We start from the raw sequence: 20,277 nt of genomic DNA, 5'->3' as shown, positions 1-20,277 counted from the left end.
AGGTACCCCAGTTTCCTCCCACACTCTACAAACAGGCAGGTCACTGGCTCCTGATAAAGTTGACCAGTATATGAGTAAGTGATAGGGGCCTTTAATAATTATAGCTAATAATGAGCGAATATGTCCCATGTCGATTTGCCAAAAAATATGAGAAGTGGCAAAAATTTGCAAAAGGCATTGAAGTCAATGGGCAGTTTCTGTGCAACTTTTTATTTTAGCAGCCATGGGAGTGAAACCTGGTGAAAACTTTAGTTCATCATTAATTATAACAATACCTGTTCTTGGTTATGTAGATATTCCCTGCAACAACCCACCTCTACACTGCGCCATGGAAACTCAGGAGTGAAACGTTCAAGTCACCCAATGGTACATACCTTTATTCCCATTTGGGAAACAAAAGTCTCCTATTCAATATAAAGTGGAATGAGCTCTGAATATTAAGCTCCTCGTCCCCCCTATATTTTGCCTGTGCTTCCAAGCATAATATTTAGGTTCATTAAATAAAAATGGCGATGGAGATGGGGACTGAATCCTTCAGGCTCAGGGTGTAACATGAAAATTGGGCAGAACAAGTACTGGGCTCACAATGAGATAATGCAAAGTATTTTCTACATTTAGCAGCTTTTCATTTCTGAACTCAGTGTACATAGTGGAAATCTTTGTGATGTACAACTACGCTTATCCTTGCTTATACACTAAAGAAATAACAACAAAGCAGCCAATGGCAGTCATTTTCATTGGTAGCAGCATGACAGGTGATCAAAGGTCCAAACCACCAGTGCCCGGTACTCTGGTAATTGTAAAGCCTTCTGCATGTAAGCGCCATATGTGCAGACCTGTCACAGACAAGCCATCTTGTATACAGATGTTCGCAAGGTTCACAAATGTGGATTGTTTTACCAACTATGTCTTCCATAGATGATTTCCTTGGCCTCCATCAGCCTCGTGTCGGTCACAAAATGTACAGAAATAAATTTGCACACGTAACGGCTTTAAGTTAAAAGGAACCATGTTGTTTTGGCTTCTATCCTGCTCCTGACAGAAACCAGGCCGCGGCTCTGTGCACACTATAGCCAGACCCAGTTGTTGAAGGCAGAGGCCAGGAGGCATCTAGGGACACGTTTGATTGCATGTATTGCTTCTGCGAGTTCACTCTCTCGGCTACTTATGGCTTCGCTTAGACAAGGGAGTTCCTCTGTCCCCGGCACTGTTTATCTAAGCTTTGTTGAACTGTGGAACACTGATTATACACCAGAAGTCGTTTGGCACTGCCCTGCGTGTAATACAAGTACAGCCCTGTGATCTTCTCAAGTGGGAACTGCCGCTGTCATTTGTATGGAAGCATATTCTTTGTATTGCTCCTTAGAGCTTTTCTCATGAACACAACGGGGGTCACTAGTGACTGCAGAAGTGCCTTGGTGCAAGCTGTGATAGAGGAGCAAACCCACCGTTGCAGCGCTGTTCAGTGCATTGGAGCAGTGCCAAGCCCCCACTAATAATCTTCCCTATACCCATACGTGCCACCCAACAGCTGCCTGAAGTTTCAGGGAGTTTCAGTGTGTCGGACAGAGAAGGGACAAACCTAGGGGAATGTACATATTCTACCTGCCCACAGACCCGGCCCTGCTTTGGAGGTGTGGGCATAAACAGCAGGTCAGAGAACCAGGTTCATGAGAGGGTACAACCATGGCTTAAGGGGGTGAACTTTTAGCATGTTAAAGAACGGCCAGTTCTTACAAACCTTTCAATTGATCTCCATTTTGTATCTCTTTCAAATGGGAGTCACTGACCCCAGCAGCCAAAAACTATTACACTGTGAGGCTGCAATTTCATTGTTATTGTTACTTTTTAATACTTATCTTTATATTCAGACCCCCACATATTCATATTCCAGTTTCTAATTCAAACCACTGCCTGGTCGATAGGGTAATATGGACCCTAGCAACCATATAGCTGCTAAAATTCCAAAAACTGCAGAGCTGATAAATATAAAGCGAAATAATAAAACCACAAATAATAAAAAAAATTAAAACAAATTTCAAAATGTTTCAGAATAGCACTCTCTACAGCATATAAAAAGTTCATTTATAAGTGAACAGCCCCTTTAACGTTTACTTGAGACCGTAGGTGTAGGTGGTCATATATGACTGCAAGTGCAGTGTGGAAAGTACCATTTTAGAAGCAATAACCATTTTTTATTACCCAAAATGCAACTCTCCAGTTTTTCAACAATGCCAGCGCCATTGCAACCCTATGGAGAGTAAAGGTTGTGGCTACAATGTTCATAAAGGGGAGGGTGTTACTTTTTTTTTTATGGTATCAAAGCCCAAAACAACTTGGGTCCATGTTAGTGTGACTGCCCTTGCAGTTGTATTTGTAAATGAGCCTTTGTGGCTTCAGGTGTTTATTTGCCCATCTGAGAGCTGATGAGTGAGATGTCAGTTACAGATGATTCTGTAAGGATTTGGTTAAATAAATGCACATCCAATAAGATAAATATATTTATTTACTCTCAGTAATAAAGAATTACATATCAGGGGGATATCAAACCCAATGGCCCCAGTGACTGGCATCTTCCAACTGCTGCAAGTGATAGGGGGGGGCAGACTTGAACACTGGGGGTCATTTATAAAATTCATGCAGCAGAGAATTATTCACACAGAGAACATATTTACCTGCCCGTGTTTACATTTATAAAGCTTAGACAAGATAAAAAGGAAAGACGGCACAGCAGTGCAAAATGTAAGCGTTTAGGGGAAAATGTGCACAAAGCAACTGTTTGCAAAACAAATATCCGCTGCATGAATTATATAAATGACCCCCACTGCCATGTGTTTGTAAGGGGGGGGGGGGGGGGGGGCATGAAATAATCTATAGTACAAAGCCAGCTTCACTAATAAACTGTTCTGCCTCAGCTGAAAGACAGAATACACATATAGCTTAGTCCAAGTACGGGGAGGATATGAATATTCCCTTTGAAGACAGAACAATTTCACATGGCAAAGTGTCGCTGAACAACAAATCTAATCTGCCGCGCTGCATCGGCGCTTGAAATACCCTTGGAAGTGTGACTCACTATGCGCCGGAGGCTACAAATTAGATTGATTTTCAGCGCAATCTAATTATTGCAAATGGCCAAAGGTCTTTTAAATCAAGTTTTTCTCTCTTTACTGAGGCAGAAGCTTTGTTTGTGTTGCAGAAATGCAAAAATCCACTGACCATATGGAGAAATCAAAATACAGGGATGGGATCCATTATCCAGAAACCTGTTATCCAGAAAGCTCCAAATTACAGAAAGGCCATCTGCCCTAGACTCCATTATGGGAAAATAATTCTAATTTTAAAAAATGAATTCCTTTTTCTCTGTAATAATAAAACAGTACCTGTACTTGATCCCAACTAAGATATAATTACCCCTTATTGGGGGCAGAACAGCCCCATTGGGTTTATTTAATGGTTAAATGATTCCCTTTTCTCTGTAATAATAAAACAGTACCTGTACTTGATCCCAACTAAGATATAATTACCCTTATTGGGGGCAGAACAGCCCTATTGGGTTTATTTAATGGTTAAATGATTCCCTTTTCTCTGTAATAATAAAACAGTACCTGTACTTGATCCCAACTAAGATATAATTACCCCTTATTGGGGGCAGAACAGCCCTATTGGGTTTATTTCATGGTTAAATGATTCCCTTTTCTCTGTAATAATAAAACAGTACCTGTACTTGATCCCAACTAAGATATAATTACCCCTTATTGGGGGCAGAACAGCCCTATTGGGTTTATTTAATGGTTAAATGATTCCCTTTTATCTGTAATAATAAAACAGTACCTGTACTTGATCCCAACTAAGATATAATTACCCCTTATTGGGGGCAGAACAGCCCTATTGGGTTTATTTAATGGTTAAATGATTCCCTTTTCTCTGTAATAATAAAACGGTACCTTGTACTTGATCCCAACTAATATATAAATAATCCTTATTGGGGGCAGAACAATCCTGATGGGTTTTATTAATGTTTTATTGATTTTTTTTAGTAGACTTAAGGAATGAAGATCCAAATTATGGAAAGACCCCTTAACCGGAATACCCTCGATCCCGAGCATTCTGGAAAACCTGTACCTGCAAAATATACATGTAGTGAATCTGGGCCATGGAATGCTCAATATCTTAATGCAAACTGTGCCTCTCTCATTTCTTGATGCTGCTGCACCTCTTTGCCTTTATTTACCCGTTTGAGCCCATGGATCAGTACCAGAGCGCAGAGCCTTACCAAAAGGAGCCTGACTGACAGTATGTTTCCCCGGGGGAGGCTGAAAGGCAGCTTGTTGGGTGTTTGTTTGGCCTTCTCTACATCAATTTGCAGAGAGGTTTTCCCCCCTAATGTACAATGTTTCTATATTTAGTGCTGTGACCCTCAAGTGTTTGAACAGATGAGCGGAAACTTCCTTTTCCAGGTTCCATTCTCTGTGTGAAACCGACACACAAGTGTTAATGCAGCCTTACCTGTACTGCGTCGCCCATTAGATAATAACAGGATCTCCGTGTTGTCGCAGCAGCTCTTTGTAGCTTTGGGGAGACAGGAGAGACTATGTACATCCCTATGTTTCATATCCATCATAAAATATGTAAATATCTATAAAAAAAAGTCTTTATGAAAAGGGAAACTCCACCCAAACACAACTTGTGCTTTTTGAAAAGTAAACATAATTTCAAGCAACTTTGCAAAATATATCAATTGAAAAATAGGCAGCTTTTTAATGCAACAATATGGTTTGGAACAGTTACCTAAGCCCCGCCCCCTGTTCCCCTGCTGATCTGGCTGACTAGTTTGTGACTCAAATAAAATGTAACAGTAGTCGCCCGCCCTCAGCCTGCCTCCCCCCAATCCCACAATTCCCTGCACACATGCTGTCAATAAGGAAAGGAAGATCACAGGGCAATGCATTGTGGGTAATGTAGTTACTGCATGCTGTCTGTAAGCTGTGGAGAAGTTGTTACAATTTGTAACATCAGTGTTTTAGTCCCTTCTCCCCTGCCAGGATTGCAGGAATAGATTGCAGTGAGAGGTATATTAGGGGTTTCTGAGTTGTGTGGGGCTCTTTAACAGATTTTGGATCCGAACCCAGAGTTTCTCTTTAATAGAAAAACAAAGAACAATGTTTGTGTCATGATCCAAAGATACATTGATGGCTTGCGGTTGGGAGCAGGACCTACAGCCTGGGACCCCGGGGCGCAGATGTAGCACTGATCCAATAAGCCCAAACATAAATAATCAGCTGCCCAGGCTTTATTTCATTAGCACGTAATATAAATGCCTCAGCCAGACAGTGGGGAATACTCTCACTTGTATAAAAGTGCTGCTGATGACTTGTTTATCATTACTAATTGGATTAGGACACTCACTTCCATGGCTGATTTTGCCGCCCCAACTTGGCAGTGCCCTCTCTGGGTACAGACGATGCTATTTTTATACATTTGCACTCGGATGGACACTGGCCGCACATCTCTGCCTCTGAGGGTTTAATCTGAGCAGACAGATGCACACAGACACCCCCGGATGGAAGCAGCCCACGTTCCCTTTATAGCACAAACTTACAGCCTGAAATGAAAATGTGTGCAAGAGTCTTGTTTGATTCTGCATATTTACTATGCTGCCACAGGGAATGTCCTATTTTCGCTTTCCTTTCGCTGCATTTACAGTTTCACTATCCCAGTGAGGTATCTGGGTAATTATTTTATGGGAAAACAAAACACCCCCTATCTGCCTATAATCCCCTCTAATGTACTTGTACAGAGTAATCATGTCCCCTCGCAAGCGCCTCTTTTCCAGAGAAAACAACCCCAACCCTGACAGTCTAACCTCATAGTTTAACCCTTCCATCCCCTTTACCAGCTCATTAATATCCTTCTTAAGGACTGGAGCCCAAACCTGCACTGCATACTCAAGGTGAGCTATTACTCAAAGAGTCCTCCTCTGATTGAATGACTTTAATACATTTATAGCTCCTGGGCCAATACGTGGGCGTTTGACAACTAAAATGACTGCAAGATAAAATGCAAGTACCGGCATGAATCACAACTTGTAGTGGATATTTACTTTTTATCACTACATTTACTTAAATGATGCTGTAAATTCCAAAGCAATTATGTATGTAATGTATGTATCTAAATGATCCTGTCTGGGAAACAGAATGCCAGTGTGCCTGTACAATAGAGGCTGTACTTCAGCCAATGCGGAGATGTACTGTCGGGTGCGTCTAACCTACTCTGTCACAGAACACATTCATTTTAGGCAGAAAACATTCCAAGTATTCAAGGACAAAATATAAGACATTTCCAATCTCTCCTGTAAAGCTGGAACTTCTGTCTGCTCATTGTGCAGCCGAGTCTCTCCTACATACAGGCACTGGGACTGGGGCTGAATTGGACCAGAAGCCAAAGGGTCAGGTAGAGACGGAACATCACTGCCTTTCAGCACTTGTGGCAGAAAAACTCATTTTCCTTTTCAGCACTTTCTATATTTACATTACTGGTAACTGGAGTCAGTGGATATGGTTTATTAATTAGGTGTAAATATACTTTATTGTATGTGCCTTATACAGGTTGGGTGGGCTCACCTTGGGTAAGACGTGGGATGTTGGGGGGTCAGGGGGCTGGGTGAAGGCACATGAAGCTGAGGGTAGGGGAGGCTGCTATGGCCTGTTCGGTTTCTCTCTAACCTGTCAGATTCACAACATAAAAAAGGCAGAACCACCTAATGTTTTGCTGTGGGGTGTTCCCAAGTTTATTGCAGGGCTCAGGACACGCAGGAGAGCCCTCAGATTCCCTGCAGAACTAGTAACATGTTCATATCAGGTAATCCCACCACCAACCATTGGCTGGAACAGGCAGTTCTGCTGTTTGACTTACACCAGTGATTGGCTGCACAGTGACTGCAGATTTGTGGTTGATAATTACCTGCACATAGTGACCCAGCCACTTTCCCATTTTGTCACTATTAACTACCACCCAGGAGAGGGTGAACAGATCACTTGAAAATTCAGGGACACTTCCTAAAAAACGATTGCGTTTTAATTATACTGCAATTAGCGCAGCCCTTCAAGCTGGGTTTCCAGTGATCGGGTAAGCCTAACCTAGGAAGCATACATTCCCCACACCTCTATCTACCCTGAAACACACTATTAATGGCATACTGGCAAGTTTGTATGTTATTAATAATCTTGGGATTTATATCTTTGTATAAAGCAGCACAGTAAAACAGCCCTGACATTAATAGCGATAACGAAGAACAAAACTTGCCATGGTCCAGTAACCCCCAGCAACCAATCAGCAGCAAACTGTTACTGGCTTTACCTTCAGGTTTCAGGTTCTATGGGATACTGGACTTTCCCCCCACATTAATATACAATCCACATGGGCCCAATGTCCAACAACAAACTGGAATATCTGTTTCTGGAGATCAGTTGATTAAACTGCCTTCTCATACTTTATATTAAAGGGGAACTTTGGCTTCCAAACCAAAATTTGCTAAAGACCCCTACACAACACAGAAACCCCTAATATACCCATCACTGTAAAATGCAAAACAGTTCTTTCTCTATCATTTGAAATCCTGGCAGGGGAGGAGGGACTAAAACACTAATGTTACAAATTGTAACAACTTCTCCACAGCTTACAGACAGCATGCAGGAACTATATAACCCACAATGCCTTGCACTGTGATGTTCCTTTCCTTATTGCCATCACATGTGCAGGGAATTGTGGGATTGCGAGGATGCAGGCTGAAGGCAGACTGAGGGCAGTTAAATCTGTTTCAAAGCAGTCAGTCAATGCAAACTATGTTTTATGTTATTATTTTTACTTTAAAAAAAGTTTAAGTTGTGTTTGGGTGGCATTCCCCTTTAATATTTAGAGGCAACCTAGTACTTTCCTTGGCCTTGTCGAAGGAACCAATCAATCCATCCATACATACATACCAGTCATTTGAACTTTTTTCAGATTTCCAAGCCTTTCTCCTCACTATGAGGCAATTTTCCTCATGAAAAAGCAGCAGATTTATTCGCCTCCATCACTGAGCGCCCTGCCGGAACTGATGCGTCTGCCCCCGGGCTCGCTTAGCTCTCTCAGTACAAATTAAAAAAAACACGTCAGAGTTGCGCTGGGGTCCAGGTTTTTACCCTAAATCTTGTGTATTCCTTTACTCCATTGTATTTACAATTACACTGCAAATGTTAAACAAAATTATAGCCTCCTTAATGACATTAACAATTATACATTGTGCTTAATGATATGTGACTTATGTCACATGACTTATACCTGTATATTAGCTATGTGCAGTTCACCCGAATCCTGCTGGAGCTTTAGTGGGGCAGGTTTGTGCGGAGACATTGCCCTTACAGAGGGTGGATGAAGGGCCTGATGTGTGGGTGAGGGGCTGCTGTAAGATGCCATAGACAGTCGCTATTTATTGGGCTGGTGGGGGGCTCTTTGGGCCTCTGTACTTAAATCCCAGACCCAAGCCCCTCCAAGCTTTCCTGTCCTACCCCACTTGTGATAGCAGAAAAGCTGGCCACTTTATGCATCCAGAGGTGGGCAGGTCAGGCACTAGTATATCAATCACTGCAATGCGGGGGGGCTTGGCTCAGGTTTGGTGAGAGTATGTCCCACTGGGGGGCAAATTGCCCCTTTGTGGGCATGGGATGGTGGCAGGACACAGAGAGTTAAATTAAGGGTTTTTAAACCCCCCCTTCATAGACTAGAAAACATTTTTTTACCCCAATAAGAGCTAGTGCAGATTGTCCAGCCGTTCCCGCATCTCCGGTAAGCAGAGTTTATAAATAAAGGAGAGTACCTGCTCTCATTGTCAGTGCAGCTTGGGATCAATTCGGAGCAAATCTCCTACCCTACAGTTATTTAAATAAAAAAAAATTAAAAAAATGCCACAGCCAAAAAGTCTTTACTAATCAGAAAAGGCCTTTGGAATGATATTGCGGATGTAAACAATAAGTGTTCTGGCTGATTTATGGTAGAACTTAATGAAATGGTGGGCTCTGCAAATAAACAGAGCTTGACTGTGGTTCTCACATGCAATATTGTTGTGTAAGTTCAAGTTATATATCCAATGAATTAAATGCAGTACTTTATAGATGCAATATATCATTAAAGATCAGCTGTGGCCTCTCTCCACACAGTGAATGGTGTCAGTGTTTTTAATTCATACATTGCTTAGTGATGCCTCCCTATCCCATGTTATCAGAAGGATTTCAGCCCCACATCACTAGTATAGAAAACATACTATTAGCTTTGGGTTACGGCAGTGGAGGAAATGTGTACCTACATCAGTGGAGTCCAATACATCAGATACCCATACCATTCCAATACTATTAGTCATTAATATACATTGTGTTATACAAAAGAAAGGCCCACAAACAATGTGAAAATGACAATTTTTTATTCTTGCTCAATATGTTCTGAATGTTATATATTAAAAGGACTTTTTTATAGAAAGCAAAATTAAAAGGAAAAGACCTGTCGAAGTGGTTATTTGAACCCGTTTATGCCCCAGAGAGGTCTCCAAATGGAAAAGGTTTGTAACGTTCTGGAATCCTGCCTGGAAGCAGGGAGCGGGGCTAAAGGATAGATTGCATGGAATGATTACAGACGTGCACACCACTCAGAGAATAAAACATTAACACATATCTAGAGCTTACCAAATACAAACGTCTAACAGAAACAAAATGTAAAAAAAAAACCCATAGAATTCAGACAAAAGCATTGCAGGTTTTCTGTGATGAAAGGAAAGTATGCTACGAACATACAGCGTATTCACAGGTCTGAGCCGAGGCAGCGCGACAGCCGAACATCCCAACAACAGAAGGAAGAATCCGTGTATAACGGAGACATAAAAACAAATGCACGGAGGTGCTCCAGCACCCAGGCCTTCCCTACAAGAGCGGAAGGTTAATGACCTAAATTCACATACTGTAATTCTAAAGCAATTGGTCCCGGAAAGTGATAAAATGGCAGTAGAGAGGAGTTTGCCACCGCCAAAGCCCAGGCAACATAGGGAAGATACCTTGAAGACAATGGTATGTGTGCATTGGTTCTGTACAGTGCATAAAGTAGGATTTCCACAGCTCTAGGCCCGCCTTCTGCCCAATTGGAAAGTTCCACTTTGATTGCGGGGTGGGCCAACATGGGACTAGTGGGGCAGCATGCGTGGGCAGAGAGGCAGGTGGAACTTCCTACAGATGCTCCTTGCTGTGTACACAAACACATACACACATTTCAGGACATTATACGCCTCTATTCAGGCCAAAAATGTTCCACCAGAAAGTTCCCTGATTGGTAAAAGCGTTTGTATGTGCTTGTCGGCTGCTCAGATAGTGCTGTAGTAACATGGGCACCCAATTACTTAGCAACACACGTACAAAAGTCAGAGAGACAGTAGAACAGCAAGGAAGGAATTACCCAGAAAACACCTGGGCACTGATTGTATTAAAGGCACCACTGTTAACTCTTTAATTCGGTAAGGCAATATAGGAAGAGACGACTGGTGTCTTTGGTGGATGCCTCACTTATCAGGGTGTTATACCTTCCTCATCATTTCCTTATGGCCACAAACCTAAATCTCCTGCTCCAAAGGAAGAGTTTGCCCTGCGGCCAAGTGATTTCAATGGTGCATTCAAGCTATGTACTTCCTATGGCAATAACATGAGCTGCATAACCTGAACACTCACTGTGCGTGCTTCTCATACACAGGGAGGGAAATGGATCTCAGATAAGAGGAGCAGTTTTATCAGCAGAATCTTTGGTAGGTTAAACCTATTGATCCCCTAAATAAAATCCTAAAGATGTTAAATAGATATCACATTCTGAATATTCCAGCTGTAGTCACTAAATTCACATGCAAGAATTTTCTCTATAAAATACATGATTGCCCTGGGTGCTTAAAATGCGCTGCCCTTAAAAGTCAGGGACGTACAAACCTGTTAGTTCTTGTTGCCCAGTCAGGCACAGACAACTCTACTCTCAGTCTGGAGAAAACAAATGGACCAATGGGTGCTCTTGTATATTCTGTACAGATGTGGGATCTCTTATCCTCAAACCCAGAAAGCTTGGAAATATGCAAAGGCCATCTCCAATAGCAGTGACCCCAACCAGTGGCTCGGGGGCAAATGTCACCTCCTTGGATGTTGCTCCCAGGGGCCTCAAAGTAGGTGCTTATTTTTGAATTCTTGGCTTAGAAGCAAGTTTTGGAAGCACAGAGACAAAGTTGGGGACCCCTGTGCTATAGGGTCATTTAACAGAAATTATTTGAATTATTTTTTCAGAAGCCTTAAGGCATAGATACCACATCTCTTAGGACTACCCACAACATATAAGCCAGGTAAGTGGCACCAACTGTCAGAGCCTTGAATGAAAGGGGGAGACACAGGTACTTCCCAGAGATAGCTTTTGTCTAATACCAATATAGAATAGTCCCATAGAGGGTGGTATTTACCATACAGGCCTGAGGCCCCATGCTTATGGCAACTTCAGGTGCACAGCCCTTGGCAGATGCCGTTATGGTAGGGAAAACAAATTGCCATAGTCCTCCACTAGGTACAGGTATGGGATCCATTATCCAGAAACCCGTTATCCAGAAAGTTCGTAATTATGGACAGGCCATCTCCCATGGACTCCATTACAAACAAATCATTCTAATTTTTAAAAATGGATTCTATTTTCTCTGTAATAATAAAACAGTACCTTGTATTTGATCCCAACTAAGATATAATGAAACCCCAGGTCCCGAACATTCTGCATAACTGGTCCCATGTACTTGTGGCTAAACCTGGTGGCACGGTTGTGGGGGGGTACCTTTATCTCCAGCAATCTGCACACACACAGCACAACTGGAGCTGAAGGAAGGGAGGGGGCTGAGGTCTGATGCTTAGGACAGCACCTAAATACTACCCTGCTCCCACACAGCCACCCCCACAAAAAATAAAACCATTAGAGATAATGGGTAAAAGCAGATTAAAAATACTTTCATTTAGCTCAAATAAAATAATAAAAAATAGCTTATTGTATAGGCTAATGAGAAAATAAAACCTTCATTAAGGCAAATGTCCCCAGAGTGATCTAATTTCAAGACATCGCAAGTAAATGATCGCCCCAGCACTAAGCTTTATGGAAAAACAAGCAAAGAAAGGGATACTGTCATCAGAACCAAAAAGGGTTCACTTTTGCATTAAAAGAATTTGAAATATTGTGTGAACGTGTAGTTGGGGGAGGGAAGGATTTACTAAATGGTTCATTAACTACGCTGTTTTCTTGAAGAGCCACTGGCTGATTTAAGGTTGATAGCTTACGGGAACATACATAGTATGGATCCATCACCATCCTCTACCAGATGTAATACACTATTGCAGGATACACCCAGGGTGCCATAACGCTAACTGAGATTAAGGGAGATTAGAAAACTCAGATGAATATAAAAGCAAAGTGAACCTCTAATGCAGTCCCCAAACAGAGGGGCTTGGAGCAAGCTGCTAGGAGGCTCAGCCTGGAGAAAGAATAGTGGAGAATGGCCTTACCACGGATTTTTCAAGCGTTTGCCGACATACGCCACTATTTGCACAGCAACCTATTCCTATGTATACACAAAGGAAGATGCCAGACCTTGCGGAAATACGCGGCGTTTTTTACTATTTCGCACTATTAGCACCATGGGAAACGGGATTTGCTACGTCACCAGTACTAGGCTGAAAAACGCCATAGTCAGGGGCTGTGTGGCTTGTGCGGCGTTTTTAGGCTGAGAAAATACGCAACGTAAAAACGCCACGTGTGGCATCAGCCTTAACTGAAAAAGTTTGACAGTCACTGTTTTAATGCAAGGTAAAGAGTCAGAATATTGCAAAAGCTTGTGCAATTATTATCAGATGGTATCAGAGTAAAAGGTGGGCAGTTATGTGATGGCAATATCCCTTTATTACTGTAACTAATATTTCTCCCACCAAGTCATGCGCCCAACCAATGTGCAACATCCATACTGACACTGTGTGCTCAAGAACCAATAGACCCACTCAAAAAAAGGTCCTTGATTCCTAACGAAAGGTACAGAATGGTGCCTTTAGCCCACTGAGCAAAACTTGGCCAATGATTTTAGTTAAAATTTTAGATACAATGTCATAAATATTAAAATGTATAAATGGTTCACTTAAAAGCCAGATGTTTCACTCTATGCCCACGTAGAAAGAATAGTCTACATAAAACAATGGGGTTAGGTTTTCCAGCTAATAATCTTCAACTGGTAGGGATGCTAAGAGATTGAATATGCTGCATGGGGCATGCTGGGTAGCCTCCCCCATAGGCTCAGCCTAGCAGGCAACTCTCTTTGCCATTCCCTGTTTAAGTAGCTACTGGATAGCTCCCTATTATGTTGCCAATAGCCGCCCTACCCGTTGGACCTTGCATGCTTCAGCATCATCTTAAAAACTGTCACGCCACCAAGGTGCTTGAATGCTGTGTAACAGAATAGTGAAGTGATCAAACCTTCCTCACAGATTAGGAACTGTAAAAAACACATACACCAATCGCGGACATATCTGAGAAGAAACCTTAATTATGTCCATAGAAGTGCAAGCACACAATGTGTTTTGGTCATTAATGCGTATCACAATGTCATGAAACACAAATGAATAAATAGATATGTGTCATTTTAAGGCAAACTTCAATTTACCAAAGGTGCTTTACACGTGTCCCTGAAAGATATCTACAGGTATATTGAAGCTGGCTTCAGATGCTTGCTGTGCATGTTAATAGACCATGAGGTTTGTTTAAATCTTCCCCAAATGCATTGAATCTGGGACTTTCCAGATACCTGAAGCTAAGTGGATACAGTGCTGAATCTCAGCTTTGGTAGCAGAGGGACAACACTGTTTACTGGCCCAGAGAAAGTGTTCGGCAAAGAACAGAGGGGAAAACAAAAGAGGCAAATGATAAAAACAAGTCCCGCTTGAGGACACTTACTCCAATCCATAGCCCAGTGCAGCTTAACCAAGGACAAACTAAAATACAACCAAGTCAAACACTGCTTATGTTGAACCGGGACTGGGAAAGAATGAACAGAGCAATATAAAGTCGCTTTCTCAACTACTGTGTCATTGGGATATGCAAAAAATAACATAACTGCGTGATGGGAACATCATTTTCCTTCAGGAGTCCAAGAAATTGCATGTGTCCAAATGGAAATAAGGGCTGGAGTCTGTACGCGCCCATTAGAAGTTCTGCTGCCGCCTCTTCTTGGCATCCATTGCGTCTAGGATGGGTTGCCTCTTTGCATTGTACCTCTGTCTCAGTTCTTCGATCTCTCGCTCCATCATGGGGTCCAGAGCTTTCAGTCTCATCTGCAGCTCCTCAAAGCTTAAATTTTTTAACTGGAATAAAAGAAAAAGAAACGGCTATAACAAAAACTACGAATGGGTTTTATTTTTTTTGCTTAAAACTGTTCTTTTTTTTATGACACGGTCAAAAAGCATGGGATAAAAGGCGCACTAAATGAACAAAGAAGAATCCTCATTCATGCTAAAAAATGTCAGAGCTGCCTATTTCACAGTGACACCATTTTCCAGTATTTAGCAATCACAACAGGACACGCCACTAGCCATTTGCTCTAATGCGGCCATTTTGCATAGAACAAACCTCATGTTCATCCCACAAAGATGGACATAAATCTATTCCTTCCCCAGATGTTTTAGATTTTGTTTAATATTAAAGCCAAAAGCACTGACAAGAGATTTCACTCTGACATCCCATGTTCTGTGTTTTTTAAGGATGTTCTCAAGAGAAATGCAATATTGCTTAAAGGTCCATTGATTTCAAGCAAAAAAAAAACACCAACAGATTCAGCCACAGTTTGAAAATGGATCAGTGGTACAGAAACAAGTGGCTTGAAGGCTGAATAGTATGTAGAACAGATGCTCCCTGACTGGAGTGAATATGCAAGCAATGCACTGCCACACGGTAACCCCAAATTCTAAATATTAGTCAGTTTGAGGATTCCAGGGAATATTTGCCTCTGCCTATAATTGTGCAAGTTAGTGCTAAAGGACTAAACCCTAAAAATAAATATGACTAAAAATGCCATATTTTATATACTGAACTTACTGTGTCAGCATCTCAATAGCAGCAATGATCCAGGACTTCAAACTTGTCACAGGAGCTCCCCATCTTGGAAAGTGTCTGTGACACTCACATGCTCAGTGGGCTCTGAGCAGCTGTTGAGAAGCTAAGCTTAGGGGATGTTGCAAATTATCAAGCAGAAAATTAGATTAGCCTGTCACATAAACTGATGCTACAGTTACAGGGCTGATTATTAAATTCTGAGCTGCCATATAATAATTAACTGTATTAATTATTAATCAGCCTTATATCATGACATTTATACTCATATATAATATATATATATATATACACGGTTTATGGTGCATCAGTCCCTAAGCTCAGTAAGTGACAGCAGCACAGAGCGTGTGCAGGGAATCAGCAGAAAAGAAGATGGGGGGCTACTGGGGCATCTTTGGGGGCACAGACCTTCCCTGCTAATGAGCTGTGGATGCCTTGGGCTGGTACAGAAGCACAAAACATAATGCACAACATTTCTAGTCTACTAGGCTTTAGTTCTTTTTTAAGTTGGTCACTATTTCTGGATTAAATGGGTGTAATGACAGTGCAAATACTTACGCACTTGCTTAAAGGAGAAGGAAAGGCAAAGTCACTTGGGGATGCCAAAATGTTAGGCACCCCCAATTGACTTGAATCGCTTACCTTCTACCCCGGGCTGGTGCCCCTGTTCGGAGAGAACAGCACCAGCTTGGGGTACCTGCAGCGCTTCCTCCTTCTGGCTTCAGTGCGCGCATGCGCAGTAGAGTGAATAGTGGAACTTTAACAGAGAAGTCGGCTTTTCACTCTACTGCGCATGCGCCTATTGTGTTAGTCGCAGCGAAACGAAGCAGGAAGGAGGTAGCGCTCGCTGCAGGTACCCCGGGCTGGTGCTGTTTTCTCCTAACAGGGGCACCAGCCCGGGGTACAAGGTAAGCGATTAAAGTCACTTGGGGGTGCCTAACATTTTAGCACCCCCAAGTGACTTAGCCTTTCCTTCTCCTTTAAACATCTGGGCACACAGAAAATCTGTGACAATATTAAATGTGAGCATACTGTCTTCTGAACATTTAACTAGTCTCTGTATTAAAAACAAGCCACAAAGTTCTATGAGATCTTCTTGCTTGCTTTCCACTAAATGAGACCTTCCTTTCTGAGACACATTTTGACAGCACCCACAGCGGCACTTCATCCACAGCTGACACTGTTCCATAAATGAACTGTCACATATATTGTGTGCCAAATAATGGAGTTTTCATTTACAGTCTCTCAGCTAAACAGCTTCAAACGGCACTTCAGATAAGATTGGACTTATAGTACAGTCATTGCACTGCAGCAATTTTAGAATTACTTCTTTAACAGCAAGACAAATGAGGATTTATTAGAAAATTATACAAACGTGATATATATATATATATATATATAATAGAAAGAGTGCCGCAAACACAGGGACTTGATACAAAAGAAAAACTGTTTTTATTGAAAAAATTAGTACAAAAAAATGCACTGGAACAAGGACAGCACTCCTAGGATTTAAAGAATTGTGAGCAAAATATAAATGCAAAAATAGAACTCTCGAGTAATAAACCTTTCTATTTTTGCATTTATATTTTGCTCACAATTCTTTAAATCCTAGGAGTGCTGTCCTTGTTCCAGTATATAGATAGATAGATATAGATAAAAATGTCAATACATTCTCGGTTAAACAAAAATGTTGAATATAGTAGATGACAGTAAAAGAAATAAAGCTTAACAAAGTAGTAAGGCAGAAATGTTTTACATTATGTTTTGTGCTTCTGTACCAGCCCAAGGCAACCACAGCCCTTTAGCAGGGAAGATCTGTGCCCCCAAAGATGCCCCAGTAGCCCCCCATCTCATTTTACTGCACATACTCTGTGCTGCTGTCACTTACTGAGCTTAGGGCCAATGTATAAATGTATAAATGTCACAATACTAGGCAGATTGGTAATTAATTCAGATTTTCATTACTTGGCAGCTCAGAAACCTGTGTAATTTGCATCATAATTTATTAATCAGCCCTGAAGCATCAGCTTATATGACAGACAAACCTAATCTTCCCCAGAGCACACTGAGCACGTGCAGTGTCACTGACTAAATTGAAGTTGGGAACCCAATGTGCGCAAAGTCCTGGATCATTATTGTTAAGAGATTCTAAAAACCTCACGCTGGTGCAGTACGGTCAGTTCTAACCATGTTTGTTAGGAAGCTGCTCGGATGAGTAGTGAAACGTCTTCAATGATTACTTAACAAGTCCAGTTTCTTTAAATTTATTTATACTAGATATACCATGACCTGGATGAATGAAAATCTTCATAGACATGTTTGTTAGGGTTTCGTTCTCCTTTAATATACGATAACAGGCAAATAATGTTCAAATCCTAATGGCACTAAACCTTGGCAAACATGCCCAAATTTGGTCACAGTTTGGCAAATTTTAACCATACTGTCTGAATATCTGATCATGTATGTATGTATGTATGTATGTGACCAGGGAGGGTTGGATACCTGGCAAGTAAACTTTTGGACAGATTCAACAATGTGCGATAGCATCAAAGAATAGTTGGTTCATTTCATGGAAGACATGGTAAAATGGCCATACATAGGCAGATTTAAGCTGCCGATTCATCCTCATCAGAACAAGTCAGAAGCTTAACTTCCCCATGTATGTGCCCCACTGATGGGCTTACCCAAGGCATATTTGCCCAAATATCAGTCAGATATCAAATCTGGTGGGTTGGAAGATCCTGCCAGATGAGGAGTCCATCATCATCATCATTGATTCATTCCTCATCTAATGAGTCTCTCTAGGCCCAAATGGATGATCCAATCCCCTAAGGCAAAGGATTGGATAATCCTGATTTGGCCCAACATGTAGTTGGCCTAATAGGGCCTACATCTACTCATTTGGCAACCTGGCCCAAACAGTGGATTTGGTTGTGAATGACCATCTTTAGACTCCTTCCGTTCTTTCTATTGTATGCAAAGAAAGCAATACTTGGAAGAATGTATCCATCATAAAGTCTAGGAATAAGGTAGTTCTATATGAGAATAAAACAAAGAGCACATTTTTTCTCAATAACTATAATAGAATTTAAGAAATGCTTGAGCCACTAAATATGCAGAAACTGAGGAGAGTCAATAAGCTTGACCCACTGAAGCTGCAGTCTAGAAGCCACACACACATATATATATATAATCTGCTTTGAGGGCTAGAACGATGTTTGATCTTCAAGGAATCTTTTGGGAATAGCTGTGCTATGTCTAACTAGCAAAACTTAAAAGAAAATAGAGAACAAAATAGAATCTTTGACACCCTACAGGCTTGAAGAAAGTCTTCATAGCATAACGGTTGATCAAATAAAACTCAAACAGAGTGAAGGCAGCTTTTTAAACACAATATTACATTTTATAGAAAGGCTCAAAACTATTTGACAATAAATTCTGCAGTAAAAATACATTTGCAGGATAATTGTTGAACCTGTTTGAACATCAGTTCACACAAAGCAGGGCTCAGTGTTGCCTTCACATGATATAAATACCGTTACCTGTGTAAGAAGGGATAGAGAATCATGAACCCAGAAAACAATGCCCCTTTACTTTGCTGAGTAAGAGCTTGCTCTGCATTTGATGAAAGACTCACATTATGTCCTTGATAATTAGGAATCTCAACTTTTAAGAGTAAATTTACTGGCCAGCAGGGGATGGAGACAAAAGAGGCGGTACGTGATGTAGGAGGAGTGGGGTTATGTCGAAAGGGGCAGAACTTATGACATCATGTACGTCACAAGGAGGATCAGGGGAAGAAGAAAAAGAAAGAGGAAGGGTAAGTCTGGGATGGGTTCTGTGTGGATTGGAGGCTTAAAGGGGCAGGCCAGGGTCTGAACTTCAGGGTATTACTACATTGCTGGTAAATTTGTAATATTGGCCGGGCCTTGGCAGGTGTTTTACCAGCTAGACTGCTGAAATACTGGCCGGGTGGCAACCCCATTGATAATCTATCAGTTGAACTTGCTGGTCTTAGGGGTGCACAGACTCACTGAATCATCAGATCTTTGCCCAAATTAGCCACGTGTTGATTGGTGATTAATGCACAGATCCAGCGTTCGTGCCAACACCTCCTGCAGACTTTTATGGACACCGCCTGTTACTGCAGGCAGTTTTTTGCATGACGACAAAAAAATTAGCATTTTCCCATAAAAGACTGCCCCACCAGCAGATAAGCATAAGGGAGGCTGAATGGCTGGTTTGGAGCATTTCTCCGCGGATACAAATACACTAGTGGAGAATTTGCCAGGTGTGACATTAGCCTAAGTCAGTTACTCTATGCCCACCTTGTAGGTCCAACATTTTTTTCAGGCACCTCCATACCACATAATGCAGTTAAAGATATACACAGTTCCAAAAATATGACAGCATATCATTTTCACCCCAAATATCACCCTAACTAGCCTTCAGGCTACAAGTACAGAGTGTCTGTGCTCCAGGACCCCTAGGGGGGCCAGCTTCACAGTTATGGGGTCTTGTCTATTAATAAGCAATTTTTACCAAAAAAAAAAAAAAGGGGTGGCAATATGACCAAGGTGTAGGCAGCTTAAGGAATAGAGGCCCAACTGCAGAATGAAAAAAATAAGGTCTATAAAGGGAACATTTAAGTTTGCCAGTTCAAAGCCCTCTGCTCTGTGCTGGATACATGTGCTGCCAATATTATATTTAAAGCTTAACATATTTACTGCTCTGTGGAATACTGCGCTTTACAAAGACAACTAAATCTACTGAAAAATTCCTGTGCCAGCTTTATTGCAAAGCCTGTGTACCTAAGCTGAGTATATATCATGTCTCCTGTGCTAATTAATTACTTATATTTGCACTGCCAGCCTTTATTTAATGTTGAAGCTTATAGAGTGCGCTGTGCAAAACAAAGAACAAGAGAGTATATTGATTCAGACAGGCGGTCACATTAAAAGGTACCCTGGGAGAACATTATTTCTAGCATTCAGGCTCAGTGTGACACATATAATACAGATTTTCTACATCACTGGCTTCAACTTTATTCAAGTTGAAGATGTTGTTCATGCGAATGCTACCAAAGGGCAGGTTTGCTGCAAT

At 41.5% G+C, this 20,277-nt stretch overlaps 1 protein-coding gene across 1 annotated transcript in view; it reads right to left on the bottom strand.

Annotated features, from left to right (window-relative positions):
* Window positions 1-20,277, bottom strand: part of stk3 (serine/threonine kinase 3) — a 161,717-nt gene that overhangs the window by 17,702 nt on the left and 123,738 nt on the right. Inside the window, 1 exon segment of the mRNA NM_001097196.1 lies at window positions 10,943-14,429. Coding sequence (NP_001090665.1) covers window positions 14,271-14,429 — 159 coding nt within the window. The 3' untranslated portion in view covers window positions 10,943-14,270.

This window comes from Xenopus tropicalis, chromosome 6 (genome assembly GCF_000004195.4).
Source record: "Xenopus tropicalis strain Nigerian chromosome 6, UCB_Xtro_10.0, whole genome shotgun sequence".
Taxonomy (NCBI): Eukaryota; Metazoa; Chordata; class Amphibia; order Anura; family Pipidae; genus Xenopus; species Xenopus tropicalis.
This window is presented reverse-complemented; position numbering and strand designations above follow the sequence as displayed.